The sequence below is a fragment of the Equus caballus genome, chromosome 5 (genome assembly GCF_041296265.1).
Source record: "Equus caballus isolate H_3958 breed thoroughbred chromosome 5, TB-T2T, whole genome shotgun sequence".
Taxonomy (NCBI): domain Eukaryota; kingdom Metazoa; phylum Chordata; class Mammalia; order Perissodactyla; family Equidae; genus Equus; species Equus caballus.
The window spans coordinates 103,548,643-103,573,680 of NC_091688.1; the positions used below are offsets into that span (position 1 = coordinate 103,548,643).

At 41.6% G+C, this 25,038-nt stretch overlaps 1 protein-coding gene and 1 long non-coding RNA gene across 12 annotated transcripts in view; one reads left to right on the forward strand and one right to left on the reverse strand.

Moving 5' to 3' along the window:
• The window catches only part of PATJ (PATJ crumbs cell polarity complex component), a 302,489-nt gene that overhangs the window by 114,411 nt on the left and 163,040 nt on the right, over positions 1-25,038 (reverse strand). For all 11 annotated transcript variants that reach the window (XR_011438912.1, XR_011438911.1, XR_011438913.1 and 8 more), the window contains one exon: positions 20,035-20,231. Coding sequence is in view for 8 of the 11 variants with exons in the window: in XM_070267562.1 (XP_070123663.1) it covers positions 20,035-20,231 (197 nt within the window). In the remaining 3 variants the exon portion in view is untranslated. The remainder of the gene's footprint in view (positions 1-20,034; positions 20,232-25,038) is intronic.
• On the forward strand, positions 13,422-15,063 carry LOC138924168 (uncharacterized). Its single transcript, XR_011438914.1, has 3 exons — positions 13,422-13,554; positions 14,429-14,488; positions 14,568-15,063. It is a non-coding gene; the product is annotated as an uncharacterized lncRNA (long non-coding RNA).

Here is a 25,038-nt window from a genome sequence, read left to right on the forward strand (position 1 = left end):
TTTACATGAAAGGTATATAGCTTCCCACGACATAAGCAGTTCTTGTATTTCTTTATCACTAAAGGAAACACACTCCAGAGAAAACTCAGTAAGTAATTAGAAAGAATATGACTCATTTTTTGCACAATTAACTTTACACCGTCACTTGTTCTATTTCCGAGAACCTGCTGCTCCCCGAGGGCACTGTTCTTTAAGCAACAGATGTAGGAGACCTTCTAAGTACGGCACAGGCGAAAGAGGAAGCACTCTTCATCTCCTGGAAGTCTTTCAAGCTAATTCTAATTAATAATAGCTACATGTACCGAGTGCTTGCTCTGTGCCAGAGGCTCAGCGGAGCCCCCTCTGCACAGCGTCTCACTGAGATCTCAGAACAACGGGTGTCACGTACTTGCACCAGATGATGAGCCTCCAAGAGCTTGAGGAACGTGCCCAAGCTGATTCAGCTCTAGTTTAAAAGGTTGTAACGCTAAGGCGCACCCAGAGGTCACCTCAACTGTATGGTGTGCATAAAAGTCAGATGATCTCTAAAGGTCGTCTTTATAAAGATGTGTACTAAGTAAACTGAGCAGCCACAGCAGGATGCTACTCACCCACTCTCCTAGTTCCTGGAGTTTTGGGTTACAGACGTTAGAATTAAACACTTCCCCACAGCGCACAGAGGAAATGCCCCATTGTTGACTCTGCAGCTTTTTTTGTTTGGAGGAAGATTAGCCCTGAGCTAACATCCACTGCCAGTCCTCTTTTTGCTGAGGAAGACTGGCCCTGAGCTAACATCCATGCCCATCTTCCTCTATTTTATATGTGGGACACCTACCACAGCATGGCTTGCCAAGCAGTGCATAGGTCCACACCTGGGATCCGAACTGGCGAACCCTGGGCTACCCAAGCAGAGAGCACGAACTTAACTGCTGCACCACCGGGCTGGCTGACTGTGGGGCTTCTGAAGGCCCAAACGCACTATGGAGTCCCATAAGACCGTGCCTTTCTCTTTGTGCAAACTGCACCCCGAACAATAATATACACTTATTATACACTTTTTCATTGTACAAATATATATGGATTGACCACCCTTTTAATTTGTCTGACCCAAACCAAAGGAAAACAATCAAAATATTTCATTTTGGGGCAAACACTGCTCCCATCCTTTCAGAATATGAGTAATCATTCAGATTATCTAGAAACTGGACAAACATTATTATTTTCCATTTGCTTCCAGTAAACTGAGAAGTAGAGAAACTAAGTACCTTTCCCAAAGTTTCTCCTTTCAAAGGTGACTCGATATATGGAAAGAATAATAAATTCAGATATGTCCTTATCTTTGATCTTACCTTATAATGGCGGGAAGTCCTGATTTGGCATTTCCACTCCACCCAAATAATCTATTATCTTAAAATCTGAGATCTACAACTCTTCCGTTCAAGGGTAACCATATATCCTAATTCTTCTGGAGCAGTGCACTTTGTGCATGTTGTTCCAATTATTAGTAGTGCTCCCTCTCAAAAGTAACCCAGTTTGGATGATAAGTTATATCTTTATCCTACATTCATCAAGCCATGACTACGGGAAGTGTATTTCATGCCATTCCGTCTTGATTTCCACATCACTAAATGAGAAAGCCAGACCAGACAGGGGATGCAGTAGAGACTGGGGACCTTGGCCAGCACGCAACCACTTCTCTTTGCAAGGGATGGTCCTTTAAACCTTCCGGTCACAAATACCATCCATAATGATGGGCATCCAAGTTTATATCGCTAATTATGTCACTCCAGGCTGAAGCTGGAGGCTATATGATGCAGGCTGGGACATCCAGAGTCTCTCTTTTGGGGGTTTTCAGTGGTGGCTGAGACACAGGTAATGATTCTCTACATCTCTGAGCTTCTGTGAGATGGCCATACTCTGCCACACAGATGAAGGGGCAGGAAAAGCTGTCACTTCTCGAGGCCCCCACACATCCTGATCTTCAGGCTCCAGGAGGGACAGCCATACCATTCACCAAAGGGAGTGAACTCTCCTTTTTTTTGGTTAAATTACCTTGAACTAATTTCTGGTTTTTGCCATCGAAAAGTCTGCCAATACAGTATCTGGGGTCCCTTCTAACTTTAAATATTGATCAATGCATCCAGGTGACACACCTCCCTCCATCTCCTGGTCTTGTGCTTGCTCAGACACTCAGTAATTTCCCTGAAGGCATTCAAAAGGAAAAAAAGAAGAGAGAGACAAAGGAAGGCTTTTTTTTTTTTTTTTGAGGAAGATTAGCCCTGAGCTAACTGCCGCCAATCCTCCTTTTTTTTGCTGAGGAAGGCTGGCCATGAGCTAACATCCGTGCCCAACCTCCTCCACTTTATATGTGGGACACCTGCCACAGCAAGGCTTGTCAAGTGGTGCCGTGTCCACACCCGGGATCTGAAACGGCGAACCCTGGGCCGCTGAAGCAGAACGTGTGCACTTAGCCAGTGCACCACTGGGTTGGCCCCAAATGAAGGCTTTCTGTCCATAGGAGCTTTCTATGCTCTTATCTACAGTTCTGGCTTTCTTATCTGTGTTTGGCTTCCTCTTCTGATTCCTGACAATGGGCCTTCAGAGATCCTCCACGTGGTCAGTAACTTCTATCTCGGCTCCATGATCCCTGGTCCCAGAAAGTCACTAACATTTTATCACAGGTAAGTTAGCTCATCTTTTCCTAAGTTCTGAATTTCCAGTGCAATGAATCATCATTCAGGAGAAAATTATAGCAGCTCTAGATACTGAAGACAACAGCACCAAATGAGAAACATCTGTATTTGTAAAAGTTATGTCATATTTTAATGAGTTTTCATTGTGATTCATATTTCCCCTCATGGGTTGGTTTCTGCTACTGTAGTGGAAAAAAAAATATATACACTTATTTTAGGGAAACTCTGTATATTTAGGTACCAGAGATAGGATACTTAATTGCAATATTTTATAATTTATAGAAGTAGAATTAGGGTTACTCCAGCAAAGATTCAGGGAAAGTAAATGGGTGTAAATCCTTCTGTTATACTACATAAATGTTCACTTTAGAGGTCTCTGAGATTTGTTTCAATAAAATTAATTATTCAAAAATATCATGAAGAGATAGATTTTCAACTCCTCCTAATTTTCCATAGTTCAACTGAACATGAATATAAATTCATGCTGGAGAGTGGCTCAGCTGAATCCATTCAAAAAACTTACCAAATTTGGAGTAAAACAATTTACTTAAGTTCAGATTAGAAATATTAATTATACAAAAATTAAAACTGAGTTCAAGGAACAGATTTGCCTGAGGTTCGAATATGTTGTGATATGTTATATTCAGCAAGAGCTCCTCTGCACAAGCTTTATTAAAGGAGAAGGATTCATCACGAGCAGCGACAAGTTATCGCTAAAGAACTGAGCTGCAATTCAGGCGACTGGAAGGGCTGATAATGAGATCTGAGAGTCCTCCCGACTTCACTCTTGAATATATCCTACATTTTACATTTCAAGACAGTAGAATCTATAGGGTAACTTTTTTTTCTCTAATATACTCTTTTATTGAGTATAACACACAAGCAGGAAAAAACAAATAGTAAGTATTTATAACTTGATGAATCTTTTTATAGGTTAATTTTTAATCTAACAATTTCATTTCTAAGAATTTATCCTGAAAACATTAAAAACCTGGGTGTCAAATAAGGGGTTAATGTCCCAAAATATATAAAGAACTCATACAATTCAACAACAAAAAACCAAACAACTCCATTAAAACATGGGCAGAGGATCTGAATAGATTTTTCTCCAAAGAAGATATATGGATGTCCAAGAGGTACATGAAAAGATGTTCAACATCACTAATTATTAGGGAAATGCAAATGATATCTACAATGAGATATCAACTTAGGCCTGTCAGAATGGCTGTAATTAACAAGACAAGAAATAACAAGCGTTGGAGAGGATGTGGAGAAAAAGGAACCCTCACACACTGCTGGTGGGAATGCAAACTTGTGCAGCCACTGTGGAAAACAGTATGGGGATTCCTCAAAAAATTAAGAATAGAGGGGGCTGGCCCAGTGGCATAGCAGTTGCGTTCATGCTCTCTGCTTTGGCAGCCTGGGGTTCACTGGTTTGGATCCTGGGCGTGGACCTATCCACCGCTTACCAAACCATGCTGTGGCAGGCGTCCCACATATAAAGTAGAAGAAGATGGGCACAGATGTTAGCTTAGGACCAGTCTTCCTCAGCAAAAAGAGAAGGATTGGCAGTGGATGTTAGCTCAGGGCTAATCTTCCTCAAAAAAAAACATTAAGAATAGAATCATCATATGATCCAGCAATTCTACTTCTGGATATTTATCCAAAGAACACAAAAATACAGATTCAAAAAGATGTATGCACCCCCATGTTCACTGCAGTATTATTCACAATAGCCACGACTTGGAAACAACCAAGGTGACCATCAACAGATGAAGGGATAAAGATGTGATACACATACACACACACACACACACACACACACACACACACACTGGAATACTAATACTACTCAGCCATAAAAAAGATGAAATCTTGCCATTTGTGACAACAGGGATAGATGCTGAGGGTAGTATTCTAAGCGAAATGTCAGATGCAGAAAGCCCAATACTATACGATTTCACTCATATGTGGAAGATAAACAGACACATAGATACAGAGAACAGATTGGTGATTACAGAGGGGAAGATGGTGGGGGTAGGGTGAAAGGGGCGATGGGGCACGCACATACGTATGATGATGGACGGCAACTAGACTTTCGGTGGTGAACATGATGCAGTCAACAAGGAAACGGAAATATAATGATGTACACTTGAAATTTATATAACCTTATAAACCAATGCTACCTCAGAAAGAAAAAACCCAAACCCAGGCATGAAAACACCTACCACAGCCACACTCATAATACAGAAAAAATGGAAAACGATACATTCATCAACAAAAGGTTTATTATATTTGCCATCGTACATCAACAAATGGAAAACTGTCCATTAAAAGAAGGTGAAGGCGGGTGCTATCGGCGTAGATCCACTGCCATAAAAAGGTGGCATTACTGAGTGAAAACACTAAGTGACAAAGTAGCACGTAATCTATTTATCACATTATTTTCGTTGACGTAGAAGTTTCTGTCTGAGTCTAAAGAAAGCTCGAGTGTCTCTACCCGATGTCAACAGCAACAGTATCCGACGCTGGGATTTAAGGTGACTTCCAGTTTGTTTTTCTACACTGATGTTTTATAACTACTCTGGAATAATATCATTTAATAAATGCTTACAATACACAAGACATACGTGCACACACACCCGCCTTGAATACATAATTTAAGTCTCACACAGACCAGTAGAGGGTGCATTATTACTCATTATACAGACGGAGAAACTGAGGTGAAGTGAGCTCAAGGAATTTGACCAATATCATGTGTCTAGAGCCAGTATTTATAGCCAAATTTATTTGAGTCCAAAAGCCTGTCCTGTTAATTAGAAAACATTCCTAAGGGTATTTACCTGGGGTAGAAAAAAAAAAAACATGGGATAAATAACCCATTTTTAATCTTATGGAATTTTAAATCCAATTAATAGGGCCTCGCAAAATAGAAGGTCCAGACCAAGAAATATTCTAGTAAAAGTATAATAGATGCGTGTTATGTCTATCGATTTATTCACTTATTCAACAGTCATTGTGCACGTGATGAGGATATGGAAATTTTCATCACCACCATCCCCACAGCTAGCATGTACCAAGCAGTAAGTAAGTTTCAGACACCAGATTCTCTGAAAGTCTCTTTGTAGGAATTACTTCAGTCAGTCAGAGATGGTCCCTGCCCTCAAGCATCTGGTACTCTAATAAGTGACAGTCTTGGGAACAAATCATCGCACTGCCACCTGATGGATGTGGGCACAAAGCAAGAAGGGATATCTCTTCCTGGAGCCGTGGGTTGGTCTGGAGGAGCAGGCACGGGGGACCGAGCGGCAGGTGCGCACCAGGACTGGGAATAGCATGTGAAAAGACCTGCAGGATGAAGCCGCCCAGTCCCTTCTAGGAACCACAGGTGATGCAGTACGGCCCTCTCGGGAGGAAGGAGACTAACCGAGGAGAGAGGTAACCAGACCCTGTCCAGAGACCCATGCACTGTAGAATATCTTCCCTTCCAAAAACCCTGGGCACCAGCCCCCATAAAGGGTGGTCCTCACTTCCCAAGCACGGCTCCAGTTTGCAGACTGGAGAACTGGAGTGGGAGGGGCACAGAGGACAGGGACGGAACAGGAAGAGGACTGGAATGACGCCCAGGAAAACACAACCTCACCAGAAGGGGGAAACATTTCTGAATAAATTAGTATATTAATTCTTTTTTCAAAACAACAAAATAATATACATCAAGCTCCGATATCTTAATACTTTGGGCCAAGGAGCAGGTTTTAAGGACTCAGTTTAATCGGTGCAGTACCAAAATGAGGCCTCCGGCAACTTCGATTTAATCTACTTCTCGTGAAGTCCAATGTTCCCAAAAGAATATGTTCATTGAAAAGGCTTAAGCGTGAGATGTTTATTTTCTCTCAAACTAATTAAAGCGAAATACCTTCTAAAGGCAAAGTAATAGTAACATATAGCTCACATCTTTCTAAATTTGATATATTAGGAAAATAGTGAGATATTCTTTTGAATCCTAAATGCTGACAATTTTGAAAACTACTGACTTGAAGGAGGTGAGCAGAGAAGTGTGCTTACGTGCTGCTCCGATTTTTAGAGCTTCTGTAGACCTCGCCGCAGTTGCTCCAGGCGGTTCTTTATGAGATGAGGCAGTGCCTGTGGGTAAATCCCCGTCACCTTCAGGGTGTGGGAAGGAACAGCGACGGGAAGGACCCTCAGCCTCCCAACAGCCCGGAACCACTGCAGGGGAGCATGTCCTCCCGGGTGGCCGAGCCATGACAGCTGACTCTGGCAGTGAGATCATCAGTCACATAAATAAACAGGACTCGGTGACCAGTGGCCTGGAATTCCTCCTTCCAAGACATCAGTACCTCAGCAAAGACTCCCCAGACGATGCCCAGCTTAATGTGTGCCTCTTGCATGCAAATGCTCTAATTCCCTCTGTTACCAGAAGTTTCTCTTGCCTTCAAAATATTCTCCGTGCTGCTTCTACAGACAAAGCCACAAACCCAAGCAGTCATCAAAGGGATCATCAACGCCCCCAGCTCCCCTCCTTCCAACCCCAGTTTCTTTCCTTTCTAAACACTAAACTCGCCAGTGTGTCAGTCCTGCAGAGGCAGGATTATGTCCTGTGCCTTTAACTGCATCTAAAGTACACCCCCATGGCGTCGGGCATGTCCCCCTGCTCCACATGACAGGCAGGCGCCCGTGAACTCTGTAAGAGGACACGGAGACTCACAAACTCCACAACTTGCACACGGCTTGCAGGGAAATCAGTGCAGAGTCAGAATCCAAACTTGGTCTCCCAGTCCCAAAGCGTCTTCCGTAGGCATGGGGCCTCAGGAATGGGGACACGTATGTTCAACTTGATGCCACGGGATGCCTGCTACTTTGCTTAATATTCATCCTAATTACCCCCACCCCATCCCCACCCACCTCCCACCCTCTCCAGAAGATCCCCCAGCACCCAATTCTCATTCCAAACTCTGCACAGTGGTCAAGCCAGGGAAAAATCCAATTCAAGTGTCAGCTTTAAAACTATGCCTCCCCAGAGGATAGCCCCAATTTCTCAGTCACTTCCTTGCGTGTACATGTATGACACACATGTGAAGAATTTCTTTCAATGAGAAAAAGTGCACCTGTGAGGTTGGCTAAGGTCTGATAATATCCAGGGTTTGCCGGCTTTGCGGGGAATAGTCTCTCTTATATACTGTTAGTGGGGCGGAAAACTTGTGTAACACTAAAGAAAGATAATTTGATATAATTTATGCCACCAATTTATTCAAACAATTACACAAAGACATATATACCAGTTTGTTACAGTATTATTTGTTCTGACATGGAAAATGTGGTTTACGAGAAGATTCTGTTTGTGTATATTATAAAATCCGTCTGCACAGATGTGTGAGACCAACAGGAGGGATGGTGGGTGGACGGGGGTTACTTCTGGAAGAGCAACATTACAGAGCTAAAAGAACGGAGATTATTACTTTCACCTGTACAATTAGAATTTTTTATGATTACATGTTCCTTTAAAAACATGTAAAAAAGGTATAATGTATAAGTTAAAAAAGAGAAAAACAGCAATAAGAAGCAACACTTTTATAACTCACTATGTCAAGGAATCAATGAGAATTAAAATCTATTTTCTAACCTAACACTTTTGAGTCATAGCCAGAAACATAAATAAGGATAGATAATAAAATTTAGAGACTCAAAATAATTTTAAATTGTGATATTTAAATATTGTGCAAAATTTTGGGCCTTTAGCTGAGAAACCATCCTATCTGCCTGCACGTTTTTGCAGCCAAATCCCCTACGTCTAGGTCAACCCCACTCCCTTGGCATTTAGAAGAGATGGATGGAGACAGAGACCCAAACTGAAGAGCAGGAAGTACTATAGAGTGCGCAAAGATCTCTCCTTTGCCTTTTCTTTTTGGTGAGGAAGATTGTCCCTGAGCTAACATCTGTGCCAATCTTCCTCTATTTTGTATGTGGGATGCCACCACAGCATGGCCTGATAAGGGGTGCGTAAGTCCATGCCTGCGATCTGAACCCGTGAACCCCGGGCCACAGAAGTGGAATGCGTGAACCTAATTAACCACTACGTCACTGAGCCAGCCCCCCAAATTGCTCATTTTATCACTGAGCATACCATCTTATTTCATGCAACTGTTGTGTAATCTGCACTGAACAGCAAATGCTTCTACAGTGAGGTTACAGAGGTTCCTGGTACTTTTGCTAACATTCTCCTACGACAAGAGCAAAAATTCACATCTAGAAGCCTTAGATTTATAGCACATATCCACCAGGGAACATTCACAAGGCGCTGGGCTCCGCCTTCAGGGCCCCACCTCGCGGGCAGGGGAGAAGCTGTCCTACGATTCTGACACGCAGCTTTCTTGAGAGCAACTTACAGGGCTGAGGAGATTTATTTGGCAAAATTTCTGAGAAAGGATTTATAGCTTTCATGTTCCCCAGAAAAGAGATCAGAAATGCTGAAGTTTGAGAAGCAAAAAATTTGTATCCTGGAATCAAAAGACATGAAGTTTGAAAGGTTCTTAAAGATATTATTGACTTTTCTTCCATTTTACAGTTAAGAGATGATCAGAGAGATGAAGGGACTTATCCAAGAAAAACAGTTAATTAAAAACATATCTAGTATTAGAAGCCATCTCTCTTACACAAAATAGTACATTTTCAACAAATAAAAACTAAAATACTTATTTTTCCATTCTGTCATCCTTACTTTTGAATTTCAAGTCAATTACCTGGAGTTAATAAACATTTCAAAAAACCTACAGGAAGCAGAGATACGAGATCTAAATGAGAGTTTTCTTTAGGATAATGAAAAATGGCATGAACTTGTGCTGAAACAGATGAGCTGGGCCCTAAGGACGCCTGTGGAAGTACACCGAATAGAACACACGGGCACAGAGGGACCAGGGAAATGCACGTTTACACTGAGGTCAAGCATTCAGTATGGCAGGACCACGGGGAGAAGGGGAGAAGGGGAGAAGCAGTGGCAGAAGCTGGAAAGGGAGTTAAGGACATCTGTTGAAGGACTTTCAATATTATGATAAGGGGTCTGACTACCCCATAAGTCACTGTCTTTTTGCGTTGTATTTAAATTTCATTTAAAAACATATACGGATAACCTAGGGCTGGCCCCGTGGCTGAGTGGTTAAGTGCCGGTGCTCCGCTGCAGGCGGCCCAGTGTTTCGCTAGTTCGAATCCTGGGCGCGGACATGGCACTGCTCATCAAACCACGCTGAGGCAGCGTCCCACATGCCACAACTAGAAGGACCCACAACGAAGAATATACAACTGTGTACTGGGGAGCTTTGGGGAGAAAAAGGAAAAAAAATAAAATCTTAAAAAAAAAAAGTACATGGATAACCTAAATAGTGCAGAAAAAGCATTTGACAAAATACAATGCCACATTTGATTAAAAAAAAAAACCACTTATCAAATTAAAAATGTAAGGGAACTTCCTCATTTTGATCAAGGGTACCGATGAAAACCTACAGCTAAGATCTTATTTAATCATCTAACACTAAAGGCCTTTCCTCTGAGATTGGGGACAAAAAAAAAAAACAAAACAGAAAAAGGGCAGGAGGGGAGCAAAAAGGAAGAAAGGACAAAAGGTCATAAAGATTAAAAAGGAAGAAATAAAACTCCCTATACACAGATGAAATGATTGTTTACCTCTAGAAAATGCTAAAGAATCAACAGAAAACAACTAGAACTAATAAGCTAATTTAGCATGACTATAGGATACAAGGTCAATATACAAATATATAAAAATCAACTGTATTTCTGTATACCAGCAATAAAGGAGAATTTTTTAAAATTTCACTTATAAGAGCACGGAAAAATATAAAATACAGAGGAATACACTTCACTGAAAATGCAAAAGTCCTACAGTGGAAATTACGAAACAATGCAGACGAACAATTAAACGGAGGGATACCACATTCATAATTTGGAAGACTCAATATTGTTATGATGTTTAGCCCTCTTAAATTAAACTATAGATTGAATACAACCTCAATCAAAACATCAGCAGGCTTTCTCCAAAAATATAAATTTAAAAGTTGGTTCCAAGATTCACACGGAAATTCAAAGGACCTATAACAGCCAAAACAATTTTGAAAAATAAGAACCAAATGAGGACTTGGCACAATCTGAGTTCAAGACTTGCTACAACAATGTGGTAATCAAGGCACAAAGGAAAAACAGAAGAACAGAAGAGAACTGAGAGTCTGAAAACAGACACAGTTATGTGGTCATTTGATTTTTTACAAAGGTGCAAAGGAATTCAACGGGAAAGAAGAGTCTTTTTCAACAAATGGTGCTGGAACAACTGGATATTCACAAAGAAAAAATAAACCTCAACCTCTGTCTCACACATGCAAAAATTAATACAAGATGGATCCTAGAACTAAACAGAAAAGCTAAAACTATGAAGTTTTTAGAATGAAAAATAGAATATTGTTGCAACCTGGAGGTAGGTCAAGATTCTTAGCTAGGACAATAACTATGAAAGAAAAAATGAATAAATAAGATTTCATCAAAACTAAGAACTTCTGTGGGCTGGCCTGGTGGCGTAGTAGTTAAGTTCCTGCTCTCTGCTTTGGTGGCCTGAGGTTTGTGGGTTTGGATCCCAGGGACAGACCTATACACAGCTCATCAGTGGCTGTGCTATGGCAGTGTCCCACATACAAAATTGAGGAAGACTGGCACGGATGTTAGGTCAGGGCCAATCTTCCTCACCAAAACAAAAACAAAAAACTAAGAACTTCTGTATGTAAAAAGATACCATCAAGAAAACGAACAAGCCACAGATTGAGGGAAAAGATCCATAAATCATAAATCTGATAAAGAACTAGTATCCAGAACACATAAAGAACTCCTATATTCAATTCAATTATAAAAAGACAAACAACCTAATCAAAAATGAGGAAAGACTTGAATAGACACTCTATAAAAGAATCTATCAGAATGGTAGCTAAGATGCTGAACATGATGAGTCGTCAGGAAAATGCAAATTAAAGCCACAATGAGGAACTACTACAGACCCAGCAGAGCAGCTAAGGATGTGGGACAACCAGAACACACGCACACTGCTGCGGGAATGTTTAATGGCCCAACCACTTGGGTTTCGAAAGCGTTGGTCGATTCTTTTTAAGTTAAACACACAACTTCCCTGTGCCCCAGTAATTTATCATGAATATTTACCTGAGAGAAAGGACAATATTTGTCTTCAAAAAGACCTGTCACATGAATGTTCATAGCAACTTTATTTACTATTGTCAAAATTCCGGAAAAAATCCACAGGCAAAGTGACAAACAGATTGTGGTACAGTTATATAGTGGAATACTATTCAGGAACAAATTACTCATACATGCAACAACTAAGACACACAGTGAACTACTCAGACGTGCTGAGTCAAAGAAGCTGGACACAAAAGGGTACATACTGCACGAGCTCATTTATAGGAAGTTCTAGAGCAGGAAAAACTAATCAAAGGTTAAAAAACCCAAAAACCAATGGAGCGGCTGCCTCCCAGGATGGGGGTGGGAGGTTCCACCGGGAAAGCACGTGAGAAGGGCTTCTGGGAAGGTGGAAATGATGGATGTCTGGGTCATACAGGTGTATACAGTTGTCAAAATTGCACAGATAAAATCTGTGCACTTCATTTTCTGTAAATGTCACCACACCCAGGACTAGAGAAATAGTAACAGCTGAGGGGTGTGCACAGGGAGGTACAGGGCTGCACAAATGGCAGGGTGCTGGTAACCATGGGACCACGTGACGGCTACACAGAAGCATTTCAGTGTACTGTTCTGTTTACTTTGTAGACGTTAAAAAATAACCATAATAAAAGTTTTTGCAAAAGGAAGAAAAAACATGTAAGGGTCTCCATCCCCAGATAAAGTTTTCCTGATAGAACGCTTTTTGATTTTTAATACACACTCATACTTCATAAGGTCTACATATCCTCTCAATATTTTCCAGTAAATGTTTATACAGGAAAAATTTATATCCACATTCCTAACACAAAGTAAAACATTCTAAACAAAACGTTGTGCGGGAAGTCCCAAGCTGCCTTCCAAGAACGAATCACAGGGAGACATCCTGAGCCACAGACTCAGCATCAGCAAGGACGTGCGGTGGACGCTGGGGGAGCATCAAAAACCACGTCACCGACGCGAGCTACTGTGTGTCAGCACTCACATCATTTGCTGATTCTGATGTGATATTAGACACTTTACATCTTAACATGATTATGTGTAACCTATAATAATTATTTTTATTGTATTTTAGCTATATTTTAGGAAATTAGTGGGGCGGGGGGGAGGTTCGACACGTAACAATTTTTCCTGACTTAAAATAATGAGAAATAAGCTCATGGTTACTGTTTTGGGCAGAACATCTGATTTTCAGATTGGATTATTGATTTTAGGCCTACTTCTTAAAAACTGTAATGAAAACACACAAACACAACCACATTTTTGATGAGTTTAAACAGCTGTTTGCTATTGTTAGTCAAATTTGGAATACGAATTGCATTAACAGTTTTCTTTCAGGCTTTGTGCCTTATGATTGCATAGTGACTGTGAGAAATTTCTCTTGTGCAAATAAAGCAAAATACAAAAATAAATTATATCTTGAGGCTGATATAAGAAAATCCTTCTCTGTAATCTAAAAGCATATCTTCCCAGACTGCATTCCAGTTGGGTCACGGTGACCCACGAGGAAGTGGGGAGGAGCCTGGAGACAGGAGGGCACGAAGCGGGGGAACCAGCCCAACGCGGCTCATGAGACCTGAGGAAAACTGCAGGAGAGCCTCCAGCAGCTCTGCTGAAAACCAGTCATCCCTTCCAAACGGCAAGTCTCTTCCCCAGCACACATTCTCTATCCCTATTTTTCTATTTTTTCACAGCAATCTAAGTTTCTCCAATCGTCTTCATTTTTTACTTTCTGCTTTCATGGTACTTTCTCTCCGATATTTAAGATAACGTGGCTCACTGTAGAGATCCCACATAAAGCTTCTGTAGGGCAATAATGAAATGAAACGACTTCATTCCTCTAAGAGATCAGGAAGAACATAGATTTTTAGCCTAAGTATTTCAGTGGCATAAGGACAATGAAGTATGACTAAATAATTCAAAACTCTTCCCCCAACAAGCTAGAGACAGAAACAAAAATTGCAGAAATAGAGCCCAAAGCTCCCTGCAGGGAACACAGAGAAGAATGAGATCACCCAGTATGAGCTGGGCGCACACAGTATTTCCCGCAACCTGAAAATAAAACTTTTCTGTAATGGTGCTAAGGGGGAAGCTTTTAAATTATGAAGTTTAGAAGCTCTCAAATTGGGCAAGAATAAACAGACTCAAAACAGATTATTTTTCTTCTTTGGTTCTTGAGAGATGGGTATTTTTTCACTGATTAGCATTCTTCTCTTAATGAATTCAAAGTGGAATTAAATTTTAAGAGAAAAAGAGTAACACAGAATGGTATTGTGAGAAACTAACTCAGATATTTTAAATTGGTACTGGATTGACTGCATTAATCGGGATCTACCAAAACTACAAAATGATGAGAGATTCGCTTTCTCCCTTCTAGAATCTTTAATCCAGAACTGAACTTCAGAACACAGCCTTTGGGGTCAGAAAGACCAGTATTGCATGTTGTTTCTGCCCTTTTATGCCTCGGTTTCCTTATCAGTAAAATGGGGATTAAAACAGCATGACTTTCACAGGGTTGTTGTGAAAGCTGACAGAGAGGACGCACGTGAAGAAGTCAGCACGGCCTCACAAAAGTGAGTACTCAGTGTCGGCTCCACTCCCCGTGCAGCTCCTCCTCCCACAACGCTCTCGAACGTGCACGTCTCTTTGTAGCTCAAGCTGGATACAACACGATGGATTATGTAGGGAAGATGATTCAGCAAGACTCAGAGAGCTACTGGTGGCAATGCTGCGATGACCAGAGGACCACACTGAAGAAAGGGAGATGCTGCACACGCAGCAGAGCTCCCACCACTGTCCCCGCATGCGGCTGACCACTCAGCCGGCACCACCGTCTTCCGTTGACTCAGAGTGGTGAATTAGGCTACAGGCTATTTCAAGAGTCACAAAATGGGGTGCCTTTAGCTTTGCACACGGAAAGGTCATGTTCAGGACCTGCCCACTGTATTTATTTTTGTCAGGTGTGGTCAACCAATTTTTTAACAACCTTAAGATATAATAGACACACAATAAATCACATATTGAAAATGTAAAGTTTGATATGTTTTGACACTCATGAAACCATTGCCACAATAAAACTTTGCTCAGTTCATTTTCACATTTTAAGCTATTATAAACCTGTCTCTTAATAAAACTGTAGGAAAAATAATTTTATTGCAATTTTGAAATCCTTCACTCTTCCTTCTCTTCCTCAAAGCAGTGTTTCTACAATGGGACGTTTTATTCCACGAGGTCTCCCAGGGTGTAATTACTGCACTCAGAAGTACACTTTATAAAATCTCGTCCGTGTGGTGAGGACCTAACACTGCCAATCTAAGATGACAGACGCTCCTGACGGCAAATCAGAAAGAACCTCACCTGTGGACGCACAAAAGCTAGTGGTTTATGACTACTGCACTGTGCTTCCAAATCACACCTAAGTCTTCCGAAAGATCTCAAAAATAATTCACTGGCAACAAACAGAGTGTGACGGATCAGCCGTTAGGGCTGGTGCAGTGAGAAGGGCCCTTAGGTAGGACTCTTGTCATGAAGCAGCTACGTGTACCCGGGGCAGCCACTTAATTTCTATCGTTTCAGGTTTTTCCTCTCATAAATACTAGATAGTAAGATCTGAGTTTATCTGTAGTTCTATGTCTTAACTCCTGGCAAATACAGGAAGTATGTATGTATTTATTTTTGGTGAGGAAGATTGGCCCTGAGCTAACATCTGTTGCCAGTCTTCCTCTTTTTCTGAGGAAGATGGGCCCTGTGCTAACATCTGTGCCCATCTCCCTCTATTTTGTATGTGAGATGCCACCACAGCATGGCTTGAGGAGCGGTGGATAGGTCCACACCTGGGATCTGAACCCACAAACCCTGGGCTGCTGAAGCGGAGTGTGCAAATGTAACCACTAGACCACCAGGCTGGCCCCAAATGCCTTTTATTTTTAATGGTTCTGAAACAAACACATTATATGCATGCAAAAACAACAAGATTTAATCTGGGTTATCCTGCAGGTAAATGTTACACAGGGAACGGACTTCGTCAGTCTGGAAGGGTGTGGGAGTCAGACAAGACACAGCTCTTCGTGCCAGCCCAATCAGTTGTGCACTTCTTGTGCCACCCACGCTGTTCCTTCCGGCTGCTTCTGCAACCTGACACATCACTCCAGCTCCCCACACAGCTCCATCCGCTCTCTCTTCCCACACTCGCACCGTAGGGAAGAGTATAAATAAACCCTATATTCATTTGACAGCACCATGCCCAGGCCTGTGTATTTTCTGGCACTAATTGCTTAGGGAAAGCCAACACTCTAGTGCAAGCCTCATTCCAGTCTACATGGTAATTATATGCTAATGCCGTTGGAAATTAATTCGGAACCCCCACACTAGCACCACAGTAAAGGGTAAGGAAGCTGAGATCTAATCACGTTTTCTTCTGGGGGCTTAACGCAAGATTTCCTTTATACAGGAACTGGGCCATCGGTCGAGAGAACTTGCTGACTGCTCCTCCACGCTGACAATGCAGTCCCACGGCTACAAAACTGCGGCAAATGTCGTGCCAAAAACCGGAAATGGCGCTACAAAGAAGCGGAATTTCTGACTTCAAAGAGGCCACGACGTACATTCGACCACTCTCTTTTCTACCTCCCATAAGTTAACCTCATCTTATGGTCTAAAAGTCAGATCAACTCTTAATAAATGGAGGCTGTGAGCAAAGTAACAACATAACAGCAACAACAAAGCGACAATGAGAAATAACAAGAGCAAATGGTAGAGCTGCAAAAATAATCAAGACACGATAGCTTTACCTCAACTGAGGAGAGAAAGCACAAAGTTAAACGGACTGTGGGTGGGTGAGCAAAGGCAAGATGTGCTCTCGCCCAGAAGCCTAGTGAGTGCCACGCTGAGGCCCGAGGTAAGAGCCGCCCACATATCGCGGCGTCCTTCTACAGTGGAGCCCCTGCAACACCCGAGAACAGCTCCGGGAACGCTGGCGTTAGCTCTCCTGGCACTCATGGTCAAATCAATTTCCTGTTCTCAGTTTAAAAGCACACTGGATGTGATAGCATGCTCTATACAAATTCCTCATATATCAGCTATGAAAACTAACCTCAATTCCTCAGCTATAAAAAGTAACCAGGAAAATGTTTCCCACACAATTTTTCCCCCTGTCATCCCTGACCTAGAGCCAAAGTCACGTGAGAAGATGGGTTATAACTGCTTAGAAATCCAGTATGTGCATTTCCCATCCTCTCGGCTTTTCAAGACGCCGCACGGAGCTGCTGAGGAAGAAGAAGATGGCTGCCCTCTGGGAGAAGCCTTCAGAGACAAGTGTATTAATGCAGGCAAACTAAGGAGAATGAAATACACAAATCCACATGAAAATATTATTTTATAGATAACATCAGCTGAAATGCATTACGGCGTCACTCTGTGCCAGACACCGTGCAGAACTTGACAAATCCTCTCTCATGAATTCTCACAGCAACACCCTCTGAGGCCGAGGCGACATCACTAGAGTGCACAGTCTACGAGGGCAGGCGGTGCGGCTCTCGCCCTCCCAGGTAAAGCCAGCACTCTGCTCACAGACTGCCTCCTACACGACAGGTGCACGTACCATACACGCGAATGAATAAATAATTTCCGTTGATAAAGGAAGTAACTGAGGGTTAGAGAAGATAAACAGCTAGGCAAAGATATATGACACAGGCATCTGTGTCCCAACATATTTTTATCTGTTATCTTTTTTTTAAACAGGAGAATCAGTGGGGAGTACAAGGGGATTAACTCATTGCCAGGTTTGATCTTCTTGCTCTTCCCCTCTCTGAATGGAGGTCAAGTTGCTGAATAGCAACAAAGGGCCAATCTCAGAGGCAAGGGCAGGAACTGGAGGGGTCCCATATGGCAAGAGGTTAATGCTCCTTCTCACCCAGGAGAGCTCTTCTGCCTCCAGCCTGGCCAATAGACACCTAACATCTCTGTCTGTGAGGGAGGAATGTGACTTAACCAACAGGCAACTCTGTGCGACGCACTACGTTATGCCCCTTCTGAAATGGAGCCAATAACTGAAAGAACTGGGAAAGGTCAGAGCAGGTCTTACAAGTCCAGAGCTCGAGCCGTGTACACAGTGTCGGCTTCTGCACACGGCCTGCACAACACTCATTACCCCGCAGCCTCAGCTTGTCTGTTACCCGCACCCAATAAAACTTCAGACGGAGAAACAAGGCACCAATGCTCCCTCAGGTCTGGATCCCATAGGCCATTCCACCTCAAGTCTTAACGAGGTCTAGAGCACAAACGTGGAGTCTTCGAGCTGTCAATCAGAGCCTCGGGAACATTCCTTCACACCTCGCAAGGCAGGAAACTTGTGTGCGCACAACACAGCGGGGTGACCTGACACATGCGATTCCCTACAGATCGGGCATCGTAAATCAGGATTCTCAAGGGTCTGCACAAACGAGGCTTGGCTGAAGCACACGGGGGACACAGTGCTTAGAGCACCGATCTAGGAGTCTGGCAAGCCTGGGTTCTTACTGAAACTTGGTACCTTAGTTCTGTGATATTAGGCAAGCTACGCAGTTTTCTTATCCATAAAATGGGGATAATGATGCTACTCACTATATAGGGCTCTTACGAACGCTGAATTCAAACGTGCGTGCGCATGGCGTGGTGCTGGCTACTGCCAGTAAATCAACTTTACGTTCAACATTGTCACCACCACCATCACTTAAGTCTCATCTGAGGAAATAAACTTGCAGTGATGAATTACATTGGTTAATACATACTGTCCCCTTCAATTTTTATTTATTTAATGACTGTTAGTCAGTACTACTACCCAACGTGAGTCCCTTTCCTGACGCTCCTTTACAAAAGAACAAGACAAGAAAGGTAACTCCAGAAGTGACTCTTCGTGGAAACAGGTTTTAAACAGGGAGAAACTGCCAGGGCTTGGAAAACAGGTGGACACTAAGGGTCTGACAGTTGTGTCTGACTAGCTTGGGCTGTAGATGTTATCAGGCAAGTCGAATTACAGATGACTGTGGATTCTACTCTGAGTAGACTGAAGAGGGAACTGTAAAATGCAAAATCAGCAAGCTCTCACTTTCAGCAGTCAGATGCTTGGTGCCTGGTGACCCAGCTCCCTAAACGTGCGGTGCTGGGGCATCGCATCCACGAGGGCTCAGAGCGCACTGGTCAACACAGAGCCAAGAAGTCACAATGCCTGACACTGAATCCTAGCACCATCGTTTACTCTGGGAGCTCGCCAGTGAGACAGGTTGCTGTGTTTGCTATCGAGTACATATCAGCTGTTATTATTATTTTTTATCTTGTAGCGCAACAATCTCTTCATGTCTGTTTTCTTCCTCTAGACTGTGAGCTATCTGAATGAAGGGACCGGACGTATTCATCTCTTCTTCTGCATTCAGTTCTCAATGACACTCAAAAAATGTTAGCTGAATGAATGAGTGATTGAACAAGCAAATGAGTATCAAACTAAGATAAACTCAGAACAGAAACCCTGACTTTCAGTTTAGGAAAATAAGAATAACCTTTGCAGATTATTGATGAAATCATCTAGAGAGTAACCAGCAGAGGACCAGTCACCTCCTCAGCTTCTCTTATCTCTGCCCTGTTCCTAAGTAAGGAACCTATGCGGCCTTAACCCCATCACCTGCTTCACAGATACTAACCAATCCTTGACAACCAGTTCACCAAGTTTTGTTGGCTTTAATACCTTCCCCAAAAACTACATGACAACAACAAAAACAAATCCATACTTACGGTCAGTTCAAAACCCAAAGAGAATTTTGATAAACACTAGCAATATTAGATTAATACACAAATTAGTTTTGAACATTTTGGAATTTATATTAAAAACAAGCCCTATTCTTGTAAAATGTTTCCATGAGACTTTACTTAAGGGCTCCTAAATTATTTTGTGAGACTGGTTTTCACTCAAGCAGCAAATAGCATCTGCAAGCAGCAAAATGATTTACATTTTTGCTTTGGAAAACGATTTTCAATAGTTTAAGCAAACATAATTAGTAACCTCCTTCCCCTCATTTTCCTTACATTATCCACTTACATTATCCCTTTCCCTTCACCCGAAGAGAAAGGAAGAACACGCGCCCCTCACCTCTACCAGTTCATCTCCAATCCGCATGCGTCCGTCCGTGGCAGCGGGTCCTTCCGGGTTAATTCCCACCACAAATATGCTCATGCGCGACCTGTCTTTATTCCCAGCAAGGCTGAGTCCAAGTCCATTCTTATCCTTTTCCAGTTCAATAATGTGCAATTCTCCAGGCAGGTCTGCATATCTTTGTCTAATTTTTTCTATTTAAAAAAAAAAGGTAAAAAAATTTTAAATAGAGCTGCAGAATCTATGTTACAGAGACATCAACACTTCCCCATCCTCACTGCGATTCCTGTACAATGAAAGGTCCCTTTTTGAGAATGAAGTGCTTGAGGTCTTCTAGCCTTATGCACAGTTTACAGATGGAAATGATTTTATTCCCATCTAAGAAGGTCGGCTCACCCATAACATCTTCTCTAATTCTCCAGGGTCAGACCGGCCCAGACCGTCCACCCACCAAGTTCTTAACTAAGACAGTCAACACAATGTGGTGGAAATCCCGGCCTCCCCACCCCCTCTCCAAAAAAAAAGAGGGGGTGGGGCAAAGAGTATTTACTGAGCATGAGACAAGTGTTCGGTCCTGGAGATACCATGCTGCACAAAACAGACACGGTTCCCCTTCTCATGGACTTGCAGTCCAGTAGGAAAGAAAATCAACAATTAACTTCTGAACAATTACATTTCTTTAAAGTATACAAAGGGTACAAAACAATATTGTGTGTTATGCGACTAAAAACAAGAGGAATTGAGGATGTTGGTTTGGCTGTCAGATCTGAATTCAATACTCAAATCTACCACTTAGTCAACATCCAATAATTAATGCACTATTTTATGTCTACGCAATTCTACTGCTTTATCTGTAAAATGGGATAATACCCACTACATGGATGTTGGGAAAATGAAATAAAACACACAGTAAAGGACTCAGTGGCTCATGGCTGATAAGTCTTCTGTGACTCTTTTATTCCGCCTCGTGTCTCACCTTGCCACCTCCACTCTAAGGTCTAAATGACCTACTTTAGGAGCTGGCTGACTGCGCTTCACTTATCTTGGTTCTGTGCAACAAACCACACTGGCAGGCCAAGGAGAAAAATGATACTGCTGTGAGCACGTCTTGCCCCCCATGGCACCAGCTCAGGCCCTGGGTGCTGCCGGGGCTCCGAGGCTTGCCATCACCGCTGGGGTAACGCAGTCGCCTCAGCAGCAGCGTAACACGTCAGTACGCTGTGGCCGTCCTGGAACTCTCTCTGCCAGTCGAATGCTCGACTTAGGCTGACTGCCCTCAGAGGGAACCTTGCAAATTGAAAGCTTAGCTCAAATAATTAATCTTTAGGGGGTGGGGGAGGAAGACAGCCTAGTGCATTGTAAGAGACACCTAAGAGACACCGCCTTACAAGAGTACACAAATTTAAACTTGTAAAAACTACTTTACGCATAAATTTACATTAAATGAATTAACCATAAATGGCTGCTTATTTTAGAAAGAGAATAACCTTGTCTGCTTTACAAGGATTTTGAAGAGAATCTTAAAGAATTTTCACTGATAAAGCTTACTATTAACAATAAAGGACACATTTAGCAAAATACAGCAAAATAAAGAACTTAGAATGTAACAAAACTGTCCTCTATATCGGAAAAAAATTAAGCCACATTAACAATGAAGTAAATAAACTCAATGTATTTTTGTTGTTCAACAGCAAGAACAAGATGCTAAGCAGGTGCTTTAATGAACAGAGACCTACAGGACATGCCTTTCCCTCGAGATGCTTCACAGCAAACAGGGCCGGCAAACATTATCACAAAAAATATCAAACAACTACAACTATTTAAACAGAAGTTCTGACTACTGCAAGTGCTGGTCACGCCATAAATACTCCTCTATTACTGAACTAGCTCAGTGAATGACACTAAATGAATTGTGCTAGCAACAACTGGTATTAGGGTTCCAAGAACTGACATGGCTCGAAGAATGTGCGCAGCTTTGAACAAGGTACAGGACTTGGTCATGTGAGAAGAATCCCACAGGTGGAATGGAAGTGGACAAGCAGATGTGCAGGTGGAGGTGGAGGAGAATGTGAGGGCCCATTTGGCTGAACTGAAAGTTCTCTGGGTTAGCGGGTGGGTGATAAGAACTAAGTCTAAGGTTAAAAGGTTAATTCATAGATTATTTACAGAAATAATATCCCAATTCAGGGACTCTGCAGAGGTGCCTGGAAGGCCCAGGGATGGGGCCTCGAGAGGACACTGGGTTTAAGACCTCTTCTGCCAGATCCAACCAGAGCAATCATGCTTTCACCTGCTTTGTTTATTGGATTATAGGGTAAGACAGTTAAGAAATGATACAACAGCTAAGAAAAAAAATAAAACCAAAATTGTAATGCATCCCTTTCAGAAAACAATAAAGCAGAAAAAGATTCTTCAAAAGAGATACCAAAGGGGCCGGCCCCGTGGCCTAGCAGTTAAGTTTGGCACACTCCACTTCAGCGGCCCAGGTTCAGCTCCTGGGCGTGGACCTACACCCCTTGTCAGCAGTCATGCTGTGGTGGCAACCCACGTACAAAACAGGGGACGATTGGTGCAGATGTTAGCTCAGGGCGAATCTTCCTCAGGAAAAAAAAAAAGATACTGAAGACTTTAACAACACAATGAGCTCAAGGTATCAGAGATAAGAAAACTCCATATCTGACAGACAGAAAGTACACATTTTGGGGAAGCATACACAGAACAGTTAAAGAAACAGACTGTGATTTGGGCCATAAAAGAAACTTCAGTTACTCTCAAAGAGTCAATGCCGTAAGGCTGTGTCTTTGAACATAGCGCAATAAGACTATGATAAACTATGAATTAACAACAAAATAACTTTAAAATTCCCTTGTGTTTAGAAATGAATTAATGTTAGTTAAAAGTCCTTTTAGTTAGCTAAAACGGAAATAATACAGGAAATTAAGAAATATAGTATTGACAATTGAATAAAAATTATAATTCTAGATATCAAACTTGAGACACAGCTAAAGAAGAACTTAGAAGGCTATATATAATTTTGAATAATTTTTTGGAAAATAAGTTAAAAAAATTAAGTTAAGCATTACAACCAAGAAGTTAGAAAAAGAGCTACCTCGTCATTGTAAAGAAACAAGAAGAGAGAAAATAGTAAAGATAAGGGCATCTGTTAATGAAAATAGAACCATTGCCCCCAGTCAAAACTAAACCACACACAGAACAAAAATGCTACAATAAAGATTAATGAAATTAAAACCTGGTTCTTTGAAAACATTAATAAGACAAACACTGCAAAAACCGATCAAGGAAAAAAATAGATGATACAAATCAATTCCAGAACTAGAAAGGGGAAATAACTACACACAGATTTTTAAAAATAAGATTATTATGGATAGTATATCAACGTGAACTAAATGCCGGCACATTTTAAAATCTACATGACACAGATAAATGCCTCAAAATTTAAAATGCCACATTTAGTGCAAGAATAAATGTAAAACCGCAACAGAACAGTAATTATTAAAGAAACTGAAATGACAGCCAAGGATATTCTTTCAAAAAAAAAAAAAAAGCCAACACAGTCCTAGGTATCTTTTTCTTTTTTTGGTGAGGAAGATTGGCCCTGAGCCAACATCTGTGCCAATCTTCCTCTATTTTGTATGTGGGATGCTGCCACAGCATGGCCCAATGAGTGGTGTGTAGGTCTGCACTCAGGATCAGAACCTGTGAACCCCAGACCGCTGAAGCAGAGTGCATGAATTTAACCACTATGCCACCAGGCCAGTCCCCAGTCCTAAATATCTTTACATTTGAATTCTATCAGATTTCTAGTTTTCATGAATTTTTATCCTATGTAAGTTGTTCTAGAACACGGAAATGTAGGAAAAAAAAAAAGCTATCCACCTCATTTTTTGAAGCTAGTAGAATTCTGATTCTGATTTTAAAAACAGAGACAAATCAAGAAAAAAAAATTATAGTCTTTTTAATCTTGATTATAGATGCAAAAACCTTTTTTAAAAAAAGATAATTGAATCAAGTTTGTTAAAAATATTTAATTTGACCTCTATGATATAGCCAATATTTGACTATTTTCTGACCTAAGAAATAGCAATTTCATAGGATTCAATCTAAGAACACATTATGAAGAAGAGTGTATCCCAGGAATGCAAGGATAGTTAAATATCAGAAATTTTTTCAATGAAAATCATCCCATTAATAAACTAAAGCAGAAAAGCTGAAAGATGTTAATAGATGGAAAAAGCATTTGAGAAGGTATAACATTTATTAAGATTTTTTTTAATTACCCCTAAACGGCTGACAAACTAGAAGATTCTTTCTGAACTCGAATTTATAAATAGAAAATACAACAGGAAAAGATATTTGCAGCATCTAAAACAAATAGGGAATTAACATTCAGAGAACTTCTACAAATCAAGCAGAAAAAGATAGCAACCCCAATAGAAATCTGGTCAAAAGATGTAAAACTCAAAAGGCTCACAGACGTGAAGAAATGCTCAAAGTCATCAATAATTATGGAAATGCAGATTAAAATGAGATCCCAGTTTAAACTATTAGACTGGCAACCATCTGAGATCTGGACCATTAAGCCTTAGCAGAGACAGGAGGACCCTGGAAACTCACGCTCTGGAGTCGGGAGGGCTGGACGGTGGGGCCACCTGAGAGAGCAGCCTGGCACGACTTCATCAAGTTAAGCATACACACGCTCTACACACCAGCAAGTCCACCCTTGGGGATGTACATCCCAGTGAACTCTTACACAGTCTCGAGGGGACAATGGGCAGATGTTAATCACAACGCTACTGAGACAGCAGGGAGCTGGTGGTAACCTGGGTGCCTGTCACTGGGAGAGAAGATGGATGAAAGGTGTTGGATGGACATTGCAGTGCGCTATCAGCAGACAGAAGCAATTAATTGGAAGTAGTAACACAAAGAGATTTTTAATACAGTGCTGAATGAAAAGGAGGAAAAACAGCATGGGGTCAGTAT